At 41.3% G+C, this 12,574-nt stretch overlaps 2 protein-coding genes across 2 annotated transcripts; both read right to left on the bottom strand.

Annotated features, from left to right (window-relative positions):
- Positions 1-1,244: 1,244 nt before the first annotated feature.
- On the bottom strand, positions 1,245-4,674 carry FAM237B (family with sequence similarity 237 member B). The gene is given in 2 exon segments (XM_084785731.1): positions 1,245-3,993; positions 3,995-4,674. Coding segments are annotated over 2 exon segments (399 nt in total). The 5' UTR covers positions 4,364-4,674; the 3' UTR covers positions 1,245-3,963.
- A 786-nt stretch (positions 4,675-5,460) lies between these two features.
- On the bottom strand, positions 5,461-11,383 carry LOC311599748 (uncharacterized protein; the record flags this gene model as incomplete). Its single annotated transcript, XM_084785732.1, has 2 exons — positions 11,290-11,383; positions 5,461-5,717 (listed from the first exon to the last, which is right to left on the bottom strand). The coding sequence occupies exons 1-2, from the start codon at positions 11,360-11,362 to the stop codon at positions 5,461-5,463; spliced, it is 330 nt and encodes a 109-aa protein (XP_084641858.1). The 5' UTR covers positions 11,363-11,383.
- Positions 11,384-12,574: the final 1,191 nt, after the last annotated feature.

Genomic DNA, 12,574 nt, shown 5'->3' with positions numbered 1-12,574 from the left:
TTTCTCTCTCCATATGCCGAACAAGCTCCTCTTGAGGTCTAGTGGATGCTGCCTAGGCTGCCCTTTCTGAGAGATGGACAGTCTATTTTATTCCATGATTTAGCTGAGACAAAATTTCAGGCTTTCAAACAAATATGTACTAATCAAGTAAATATGTATTTTGGAATCAGATTAGCTGTTCCATGACTCCATATCCTTAAGGGTTTTTTTGTTTTGTTTTGTTTTGTTTTGCAAATTCACCAATTATGTTAAGTTAAATGAACTTAGCATAAACCCAAACCCATGAAATAGACTTTGAGTCTACAGTAGTCAAACTACAAGATAGATAGAGAGAGAGATAGAGAGATAGATAAAATGATAAAATGCTGGTGCATATTGACCACGTGCAGAAAGCATCAACAGTGGCTTTCTCCTTCTTGATAAAGCCAGCCTGTGGCTGCTCCAGCACACAGGCCTTCCAGTGAGCCTAGCTGAGTCTTCCTTGTGCTGTGTTCTACCATAGGGAACACACTCCACCCAGTCCTAGCTTTTCTGTGTGTCTGTCTGTCATTTCTTCATTCCCATATTTCCCCAGTCAGGTTTCCAGGTCCAAGCAATATAGGACATGGCAATTTACTGAGAGAAAATTTTAACATAACTAAAGAATTAAAAATGCTTACAATACTCATGTTAGCAAATGTTATTTTTTAATTTTTTTTTAAAAATGTGTGTGTGTGTGTGTGTGTGTGTGTGTGTGTTTCACATGCAAACGGGGCAGAAGGACAATTTGTAGGCATCTCTCCTTCCACCATGAGGAGCCTAGTGCTAGGACGTGGTGGTAAGCACTTTTACCCACTGAATTATCTCCCCAGCCTAAATGCTCCTACGGTGTAGCAGAAGATAATTTAGGAGAATGAGGAGACCATTTGTAGTCAATTTAGGTTGGAAGGCTAACCCCTAATTTTATTAATTAAAGCTGAAATGGTTATCACTGATGAAACACCATTTTTATAGTTACTATGGGTGATTAATGACAACTGTTCAGACAAATTTTAGGCCAAAATTACATAGTCGTGCTTTATGGCACTGAACTATTAAACTGTAATCATTTGCACAGAGATTATGAAAATCACTAAACTGTTTCCTACAGGAAACTATGATACCTGTTGAGCTTACCTATAGAAAAAAGAATTTATGCTGATTTTTAAGACTTAGAGTTCCTCCCTTAGTGGGCAAAATATTTTTAACATAAAAACATATTGGACCTACAGTCTCGCTCGGTTTGCCACCCAGCTAATATATTATTACACAAAACTTAGTTACACAAAATAACACTTGTCAAGTAGTATTTGAAGGACTAAGAGGTTTTTCATTAAACAATGAAAGTTCTTAACCTGCAGTTCATGTGCCCTCTTTAAATTTGTGTGAGTGTGTGTATACAACCCTTATCAAATCCCTAATATTACTTCATGAGAATTTCAGTGTGGTCCAAACTCAGAGAACACGCCCATTTTAATTCAAGGTTTATTCTTGGATCAAGTCAAGCCATCAGACAGTTACATATTTATTCTGTATTATTTTTTTGCTGTTTGGGGGGCGGAGGCAGAAGGTGGTTGATATAGGATTTCTTTGTGTACTCCTGGCTGTCCTGGAACTATTTTTGTAGACCAGGCTGGCTTCAAACTCAGAGATCTGCCTGCCTCTGCCTCTTGAGTGCTAGGATGAAAGGCAGGTGCTGCCAGCACCCTGCTATTTTTGCTGCTTTTAAGTTTGCTTATATTTACTTTTGTACAGAGAAGAATGTGTCACCCTCATCGAAACACTTGAAAACATCATTTACATCATGATAGCCATTACAGAAATCTATAGGGCAGATTTCTGTTGGTTCTTTGTCCTGGAAAAGTGTGGGGATTTCCTAAACATCTGGTTTGGTTCTTCTTGTGGGAAACAAAAAGAATCGTGAAACTGCTTTGACTCCCTCTTCAGCTGGAAAATTAGATTTTCACTAATTTTCAGGTCTCTATCAAGGGTATAGGCTGGGGTGGGCAGAGGCAGCCTTGGGAACCTTCCTCTACTACTCATCTTTTATTTTGTGAGACAAGGTTTCTTACTGACCTCGAGCTCACCAATTCTATTAGCCTGGCTGTGCAGGAAGTCCCAGGGATCCTCCTGCCTCCCCTTTCCCAGGTCTGGGCTTACAGACACATGTTCTTCTGCCTGAGGGTCTGGTCTTAGGCCCTCAGGTTTGTGCCACAAACACTTTACCAACTTGAGTTTCTCCCAAACCCCCAAAGTACTGCTTGATGGCATACAACCAAATGACCAATATAAACCAACCACAACTGTGTCTGAATCCCTTCCTGGAATCATTTCCCACCACTCCAGTTCATCATCAACTATGTGTCATTCTTTTGTTTGGTACATTTCTTTAAAGCTTCATACTGTTTGTGGAATATGGGCTAAGTTGTAAATAACATAAAAATTAGCATAGCATAAAATCTGACTTCACTTAATAGCTAGGCAAAAATTCTTTCGTGCTAAAGTTTGCTAAGTTGTAGCATCTTCATTTTCGCCTATGTTGTAATCTTCCTAAACTCTATAGCCCCTCCATTGAGACCTACTTTAGCTCCTAGCATGACTGTAGCTCTTCTATTAACACCACCTCTTAGAATATCAAAAAATATTTTGACCCCAAGTCTCCATTTTGACTATAAGGTGAAATTAAGTTCAAGTTCTCAGGCCCTACGTGCCTGAAACCAGGAAGGTCCAATGCTTGCTGCGTGGAATAAAATAATACATGATAAATGCATGTTTTGCTTGGGTTAAAAATGAATGTTTGGTCTATTAGAGTTAAGACCATAATACCCAGGCCTGGAGAGATGGCTTAGTGGTTAAGAGCACTGACTGCTCTTCCAGAGGTCATGAGTTCAGTTCCCAGCAATCACATGGTGGCTCACAACCATCTATAACACCTGTGCCACAGAACACAACATTCTCTTCTAGGCTCTGCAGGCCCACAGCGCGTGCACACACACACACACACACACACACACACACACACACACACACACACACACACGCTCACTCATGGAACTCATCCATCCACATAAAAATGTTAAAGAATTATGTCATAAGTGTTTTAGTTCTTAATACATAGAAAAATACTTAATATAAGGAGGATTAGTGCTAAAATGTATATTTCAGAAGGCAAGCAGAACATTACATCAAGATTAAATATCACTTTCAAATACTGGCACTAGTTGAAAAAGTTTTTAAGTCAATATAAAGCTACCAGATACTTTATAAAATTAATAACAACTTCACTGACTAGTAAAAAAAAATACTTTCATTTGAAGTAGTATTTTAAAACAAAAATAACCTGACAAAATGCTTTCTGAATAACAAACTATTAACAAATTACCTACATATTTGCAAATAATCCAATCAGTATCGGTAAGATAATTATATAGCTAAGAAGGAAAGCCACCAGATTAAGAAACTGGAAATAACATTTTAATTACAGCAATAAATATTTGACTTGACAAAAATTATGCTCTTCAGTTGGCATCTTGCTTGAGGTATTTTTTGTGTTTTATTGAATGTAAAGTTTGTGTATTATAATCTATTTCTGTAATATTGGGGAAATTAATATTTATTAATATAAGATTCCATTCTTCTATACAACCCAACTGAAAATGTTTTGTTCAAAAGGCTACTACATGCCTGACATATACATCTTGCAATATGAATAGATACAGAGCTATACAGCTTCCTTATGAACTACTCTCAGGCTAACAGTAAGACGATTTTCAAGGTCACCTATAATCAAGCACTCTCATGATTTCTAAATAATGTAAAAATGAAAAGTATATATTTAAAAACTGAACATGGCAAAATTGCTAGCTTTTTTTGATAAACCTGAAATAATTGGACTAAATAGCGAATTTTTAATAAAACCACATTGCTACTTGCGTAGGTATACCTTCAGATCCCCTCCTGCCATTTTCTGTGGGAAATTATACTTGGAAGATAGCACCTGTCGCCGGCCCATCCCATGAGACCTTGAAAGCAAGCAGTCTATGTACATATCCCAGAAGTCTTGGGCTATGTTTAAGAAGACAGTGTAGTGCCCAGGGCGCTGAGATTTTTGCAAGAACAACATGAAATTCCAGAAGGCATCTGCGCTGTGCTCTATCTTCAGTTCCTTCAGGTCTATCAGTGCCAGGGAGCATGTGTTCCAGCACTGGAGGTCGATGTCTTCTGGGGTACTGGGGCTGATGCTGCCAAGCACCCCCTTTTGAAATTCGAAGTCAGCATCAGTGAGACTGAACAGCAGGATGCAGCCCAAGGGGAAGCAGAGCCATCTTCTTGCAGCAGAACCCATCCTGCATAGAGAAAATTACAAACCAGCTTCATGGCACAGTTGAGCATGTATTCCTTGGTTTTCCTCTGAGCTGCTGACTCTCAGACCATCCTTTCACAGGATGTGTTTTTGGCTTGTCAACCAACTGTCTTTGGGAGTCACTGAAATCTAGCGTATGTGAAGATGTGATGTTCATTTTATCACAGGCCTTAACAGCTGCAAGAAACCTTACAGGCATGGACACTGTCTTTCTCACTGTACAGATTAGAACGCTTCTCTGTGATGTGGTTCCTGTCTCCCTGCCCAAGAGGACTAAAGTGCAACTCATTCTACTTGTAGCTGTGATAGGTTTTGTTGGTTTTTAATTGAATTAAAATTTTATTTACCTAATGACACCGCTATCTCAACTATTCTTATTTTTCAATGGAAAAAAAAAACCCTGTTTATTAGGCACTCATGTCTGGTTGATCCTGAATTTTCTTGGGCTGTTTAGGATTAGTTTAGTAATGAACATATGTCCATAAAGAAGCAGGAAAACACGGTGGGTACAAACTAGTATGAGATGGTGCAGAGTCAATTACGGTCAGCACATACTGTCATGGTCTAGTGGCTTCTCTGCAAAGTTTCCCTGACACTTGGCTCCTCAACAAATCGACCTAGAGCACATGACTAAAGATCAAGGACTAAATTGCCAATAGATTGCCACATAGCTGTTCATCCTGACTGACGCTCTAGATGCGCCTATACACGCTACTACCAGGACAGCCAGCTCAGACAGAGGGGTTGAAGAATTTGGAACTCAGAACCCAAGACTCTCATTTCTTTTCTGCGTGCATATTGCCTTTCTCTTCCTCTCATTAAGAGAAACTGATGTTTTTAAGGAAGAAAGAACTATGATATTCACGTCGTTTTACACAGATGGGAATTGTGCAGATTGCCAGCAGAGTGCTCTGACAGTGGCAGGTGATAGATCTGAAAAGATGTGAGGGGTGGGCTCCCCCGCCCCAATTGCTTAGTTTCCCGACCAACGCCCTTTCTACCCAGAGTCGCCTGGCTGAGATGCAGAAGAGTAAGCCATCCCAGGAACCCAAGAACCAAGTACCTTAGGTGGAGGTCCACTACTCGCGCGTCCTGGTACAGTACCCTAATGCGCCTCCGGCTGGGGAACAGAAGGTGCCGGTGCAGGCTCCTAGCTGGGGCACCGGAGGTGTCCGTGCAGGCTCTGGACTTCTCGCCCCTGGAAGCAGGAGGAAGGGGACGAGGGCGCGGCACTCAGGGGTGCAGGGGTTGGGAGCGCTCGGATCTTTTGCGCTGTGCTGGCGGCTCTGTTGCGGGCGCCGCTCTGGAGACAGCCCTGCAGGACAGCGCTCCTTTTCTAGGGACAGAGCAATCCGGCAGAGTAACTGGCCACGCCCCCTGAGGGATCCCCGAAACCTAGCCGCTCTTCCAGTCACTGCTTACACTGGCTTGGCCTCATTGTAGTCAGATCTGTCTTCCTGGCTACCTCATTCTGTTCTTTGATCCGTGCTGTCAGTGGGCAGTTACCACCTCACAGCTATCTTCTTCCTCAGCGATGCGCCTGGGTCCACAGGAAAATGCTCTGAAGGCTGGAGACCTGTTAAAGATCCTAGCCCTTTCTGATGAGTTCTAACCTCCAACTAATCACCGTTTACATAATTAACACTAACCACTAACTCAAGGATGACCTCGCCTCTAGCGCAATGCAGTTTAAGTCTGGGAACCGTTTTCTGTAGCCTTCAGTAGAAGGAAGAAAGACTTCAGAACATCTCTTTATGTTGTATGGCTGTGATATTATTGCCTGTGGTTCCGGTTTTGATGCATCGTTGGGACAATTGTGGGGGCATATACCTGTTTCCTGTGCTCAGACTCCATGGCAATGGACAGATGGGTGTGATGGGAAGCCAATCCAAAGCCCTGATGCAGCCCTTCTTGCCTTTAGTCTCCTTTCCTTGCAGCTTCTTGAGCTAAGATGCAGGTGAATTTCAACGTTCCCAATTCATTGTCCTTAAACTTCCCCTAAACTAAAATGGACTTCGCCCCCACATGAGTGCTATTAATGTTTCCTTCCTGGTCTCTTCATCACAGGAGAGGAGTTTTAGCATGCTTAGCCATATCGTAACATTAAATGCTTCCTGTGTCCCTTCTGCCTCCAGGACCAGCCCCTACATAAAACATAGTTGAGAAAAAGGGAAGGTTTGATACTCAGATCTTGTAGGACATATGCAAATTCACCTCACACCAGTATACTCTTCTGGTGTTTCTGGCATCCTCGTCCACAATTATTCATGGCTTCTCTTAGTAGACAGATTAAATGTTACCTAATATAACACCTCATCTTAAATTTGAACTTTGTACACTTCTACAGAATTCTCCTATTCACCAAAGCTGCTGCCCAATTTCACTTGACTGTGAGCATACACACACACACACACACACACACACACACACACACACACTTCTCGTACTTTTCAATTCATGTCAGACACTCAATAGGGCGGAAGAGGGAGGGAGGGTGGGAATGGGAAGATACAAGTGAGAGGGTAACAATCAGGATGTAATGCAAATAAATTATAATAAACAAATTAATTAAAAAGAATTTCTTCTAAAGTAAACTCCTATTAAATAACCATGTAAATCATGTCTTTGTAAAAATGTATATTTTCCATAAAATGCTGTACCTATATGCAAATATTACAAAATATTTATAGAAAAGCTGTAAAATATACAGAAATGGGCAATAGTTGATATATTTCTTCCCAGTCCTTTTTCTCAAAACAAAAAACAAAAAACAAACAAACAAAAAAAAGCCAGTTAACTTCTGCAGTGTGGAGCCAGAGGCTCAGGACAACTCCAGCCTGAGTCCAAGGAGCTGAAAGCAGAAGAGAGCTAATGACCCAGCCTGCACTGTCAGGACTAGAGCGAGCGCTCCCTTCTCTGCCGGGTTAGTTCTCTCAGGCCCACCATGGGTTGTAAGACCCCGCCCAACAACCGGAAGGACAATAATAATGCAGTCTGCTTCATTCGGCCTCCCATTTCAAACTCAACCTCACAGACTCACCCAGAAATGTTTACCAAACACAGGGGCAGCCCATGATCAAGTTCACACGTGTAGCCAACTTCTGAAGCTTCAGCACTTTTACATAGGACTAGGAATGTTGTAAATTGGTATAATTAGGCCATACTTGGCACTATAATTTAAGTCATAGCAAGCACATAATCTTCCCTTTTTTAATTTTTGAGAACTTCATACACCCTGTAATACATTTTGAACAAATTCATGCCCATTTCCCTCGTCCAATTTCTCCCTTAACACCTCAAATACTATTCCTCCTCTGACTCCACGCCACTCTTTGTTAAAGGCCACTGAGTTTCAAGTGGTGTGTGTGGGTGCCGGGTAATCTGCTGGAGTATAGGTAACCTCTGAGGGCCTGCACTTCTGAAGAAAACAGACTCTTTGTCCTCTAGAAGGCAGCCATTGTTGGCAGCTCCCCGATTAGGGGTGGAGCTTCATGGGCTACCCCTGCAACCAGGCTGGGATCTGTCTGTCCAGGTCTTGAGCATGCAGTTACTTCCACTGTGAGCTCATGAGTGCAGCGGTGCCCATTGTCATGCCTGGCAAATGTTGCTTGGCTACAGAGGTCCGCCGCTGCCTCTCGCTCTTAGAGCCAGTCCTCCCGCCTCGCCCACAATGGGCCGAAGCTTTGTGTCAACCATCCCATTTAGAGTTGAACACTCTACATTTTAATTTTTCTCTGCAGATTGAGTAGTTGTGTGTCTGTAGTAATCACCTTCTACTGTAGAAAGAAGCTTCTCCGATGAGGGTTAATGCGATGCACTAATCTGGGGCACTAAAAATGAATACTTCAGGGCCAGTTTATTACTATGTTTATTTAGCGAATGAATAGTACTAGGTTCTTCCCTAGGGCCTGTGGCTTAGCCAGTTCTACATTTTTGACCTAGTTAATAGTATCAAGAGTGAGTTCTGGCTTGGACTTTAAAACCAATCAGAAAGTGGTTGGTTACTCCCATCCTATTTATGCTACTGTTGCACCAGTGACTATATCTTTCCAGGCCAGTCCTTATTATAGCTCACAGGGTTCACAGATGGGTGAGACTGTGGGTTATTTTTCTCCCAAGTAGCTAGCTTGTGTAACACCTTCAAGCACTATGGAAGCTGGCTAGCCAGTAAGGATGAAGTTTCAAGTTGGTGCCAGCATGATTTCTCCATGTCTCGTGACTCAGCTGTGTGGTGTCTTCAGCAACAGGATCTTACTCTTAATTGTAGAGGTTAACCAAGAGCAATAGCTCGTCATGCTTGGGGGATCAATGGGACCTTATTGACCAACAACTTAAAAAGAGACAATCCACACCTGGTAATAGGATTATCTGATAGCCTATAGTGTCTGAGGGAGGCATTGTCTTGTATAGTGATGTGTGTATGTGTGTGTGTGTGTGTGTGTGGTGTCTGTGGGTGTGTGTGGTGTGTGTGTGTGTGTGTGTGTGTGTGGTGTGTGGTGTGGTGTGGTGTGGTGTGTGTGTGTGTGTGTGTGTGTGTGTGTGTGTGTGTTTCAGGGGGCTTCCACAGTGGTGGGTTTTCAGGTCTTAAGATACACATCCATTGTCGGGACTATTCTTGCAGGCATTCTTGTAAATGGGAACAATGGAATGCTCATAGTAGCATAGCTCATAAAAAGAAGGCCATGAAAACAAGAAAAATGACCATTATTAAAATAACTATAGAATTTCAACAATATGAGGTATTATTCATCAGTGAAATTAATAGCAGCTATACACATGCATATATACACAAACTCACTAGATTTTTCTTTGCATGCAGTAGTTCAAAAATGCAAAATCACAGAAGACATCATTTTTACAAAGTTCAAAGGCAGGCAAAATTATACTTTTTTTTTTGAAAATTCTTGTAAATGACAAAGCAATGGAATGGTGACACATTTTGGATATTATTGAGTTTAAATATATGAGAGAAATAGATCTGGAAAAGACACTGGAATCTTGTCTGGATAGTGATGAGGGCCAAGAGGATAAGAGCACTTCCAGAGGACCTGGGTTCAACTTCCAGAACACACATTGTAGCCCAGAACTATCTGTAACTCTGGATGCAGGGTATCTGATGACTTTAACTGACTCCACAGGCACAGACATGCATATAGCAAAAACACAAATATGCATAAAGTTTAAATTTTAAATATTTTTAAATGCACTTAAGGGACAGGTTATTATTGTGTCCATTTGGCAAACTCATGGTACTAGGTCTGCAGTAGTATCTTTATGTTTATGATTCCTATGCGTTAATTACGTTCTTTTTCTCAAAAACTGTGTAAGACAAGATAGAAATAAACTTGGTGTCTGGCTACACATACAAGAAATGGAGAGAAAAGAACCTCTTTTGGCATACCTGCTTTAAGGGTGACACTGGCCAACATGGAAGAAAAAAAAGAAGGTGGATGTTAAGAAAGATGAACTGACAACCTGTATGAGAGTAGGTCCTTAGTCTTCTGCAACTACTGAAAATTACCTAGAAATTACTAGATTTGAGGAGATGTTGTCTTCATGGGTCCTTAGTTGCTGACTAAAGATATACGTCAACAACAGAATGTCCAGATGAGTAGGGGACACTATGCTGAAAGTTAAGGCCCATAAACTCAACCTAGATCAATGAAGGAAGAAGATTAAGACCCACCAGCTCGGACAATCTCCAGGGTAGGACAATAGGACAGAATTTAACACATTAGATTGCCGTAAGGCCAAACATTTTAGAAATTTTCCTAGCACTGGGAGAATTGATATGATTTATCTGGCGAAAAGGAGAGTAAAGTGGAAAAACTCAAAGCACACCAAAGAACATCCCGAAGTGGCCATGAAGGCTGGGTGTGGTCATGTGCACCTGTCATCCCACTAGGGAAGCAGAGGCAAAGGGAACAGTGCTTGTAGGATATCATGAGTGTCGTGGTGAGATCCTCACTCTCTCAAAATGGGGGAGGGAATAATAAATACTTTAGACTTCAAGGTTGATTATTTATAAAGCCAAATGTACTGCCCAACACACACACACACACACACACACACACACACACACACACACACACACACCATTGATGGTTCTATCAAAAATTAACCCTTTAGGATCTGTAAAAAAAGGCTCAACAATGAAGAGAATTTGCTGTTCTTCTAATGGTCTGGAGTTTTGTTCTCAGCTCCCATATTAGGCAGTTCACAATGGCCTGTAATTTCAACTCTAGGGAAGCCATTGCTTTCTTACAGTCTCCATGGGTGTGTGCATGCACACACACACATACACTATAAATAAAAATTTTTAAATACTTAAAAAAAATCCTATAAGCAAGTGTATTTTCTAAGCCATTCATTATTTTTATTAAGATGATTTTTACCAGAAGTAAAGTGTTCTTCATTGTTCTATCATGATCATTCTGTTCCTAACGCATTTCTAGTGTCCCCACACTTCATTTCTAGTGTCCCCACACTTCATTTCTAGTGTCCCCACACTTCATTTCCAAATTAGATCAAGGCTATCTCTGCCTTCCTCTTTGTCACTTTAGGTCCTGACCTCACTCCACAGTCCCTTCCAGACAATTCAGTTTTATGACTATAATTAGGCATTCATTTTTACTAGATCACTTGGCATTTGTTCGTGTAGCACTGTGTCATTTCCCCTCATGATCACTTATCAAAAAGAAATACACTTATTACGGACGTCCTGGTGGTTGTCATAAGCTACAAAGAACACTCAAGTATTTTTCCCCCTGGTTTCTATTTCTGTGCTGGAAAATTTCAGCTTCTTGGGAACTTGCCAGCTTCTCAGCAGCCACAGCCCTTGAGCACTCCAGAACCCTAGTGCCGCTTGCAAAGGTTTTCTGATTGAATCAAGACGAGAGCCTACTCACGCGTCGCTCCACTTCCTGTCTTCCAATCCCTCGGTGCGGTTTTGTCACACTTGTGTTCATCCTGATTCCGCATAGCACACTTCCCCAGGAAGTACTGCCATCATCTCCTCACTGCATCCAGAAGAGCCCTCCACACACAGCAGGGATGTGCTAAAGCCCTACAAAGAGAACAGGCTCTCAGGGCATTGACTTTCTGACTCACTATAATGAAAGCCATTAATTTTAAATATCCACACCTCAATTCCCTCTGGTAATCCTTAATTACAATGTGTTTATCAAAGTGTAATTCAGTGTCCTTGCTGCTGGTAAAAAGAGCAGGAAACCAGAGAGGCCAAAAGTCTGCAGAGTAAGAAGTCTGCAGACACACACACACACACACACACACACACACACAAATGTTCCTTGTCTGATAATTAGGGAAGAAACACTATTTTTCCAGGAACATGAGGGAAAGGATGATGAACAGAATACTGACTGTGAGATAAAAGAAAAAGTTCAGGACAGGGATAAAAAAAGAATTTCAATTATTACTTCTTCAAAAAAAGAAACAAGGGGAGAAGGAGGATCATTAGTATAAAATATTTTGTAATTATTTAAGAAAGAGAAAGAAAAAAGTTTTATTAGGACATGAAATTGAAACACTATATATATATATATATATATATATATATATATATATATATTGTATATTTTAATAGTCTCATGTGTTAGTTAAGGTTCTCTAAAAGAACAGAACTGATTGAATGAGGGGATTGCTTCCTTGATACCATCTGGGTAGCCCCACAAAATGACTGTCTCAAGAACCTACTAGTTGCTTAGTCAACAAGGCTGAATGTCTTATCAAGGCCTGGAGAGCTTCTGGTTTTCAGTCAACCTTAAACCCAAAGAAGCTCACTCTAATATCAATGAAGGAATGCCACAGCAAGTGGATAGGTGAACTTGCTAGCAAGAGTAAAAGCAAGTAGGCAAAAAGATGAGTTTCTTTCTTCCAGGTTCTTTACTATGGACTGCCACCAGAAGGGGCTGCCTGAATTTAGGGCAGAGTCTTCCCATTTGACACACTATGGTGAAGAAAGGCCTTCACGGGCATGCCCAACAGCTTGAGGTTTGGCTCATTCCAGATGCAGTTAAATTGACAACCAAGATTAGTCATCATGGCCTTGTGGTTAGAGTCCCTTGTTGTTCTTGAACTTACGTGCGGCTTTTGCATGGTCATCAGTGGAACAATAGGTTTGTATGTGCAGACTTCCATGGCACTCAGGTGGGGAGCACGCACAGCCATGGC

Source organism: Acomys minous, assembly GCF_964271855.1.
Source record: "Acomys minous genome assembly, chromosome: 6".
NCBI classification, from domain to species: Eukaryota; Metazoa; Chordata; class Mammalia; order Rodentia; family Muridae; genus Acomys; species Acomys minous.
The sequence above is the reverse complement of the archived record's forward strand: the minus strand, read 5'-3'. Positions and strand labels throughout refer to the sequence as shown.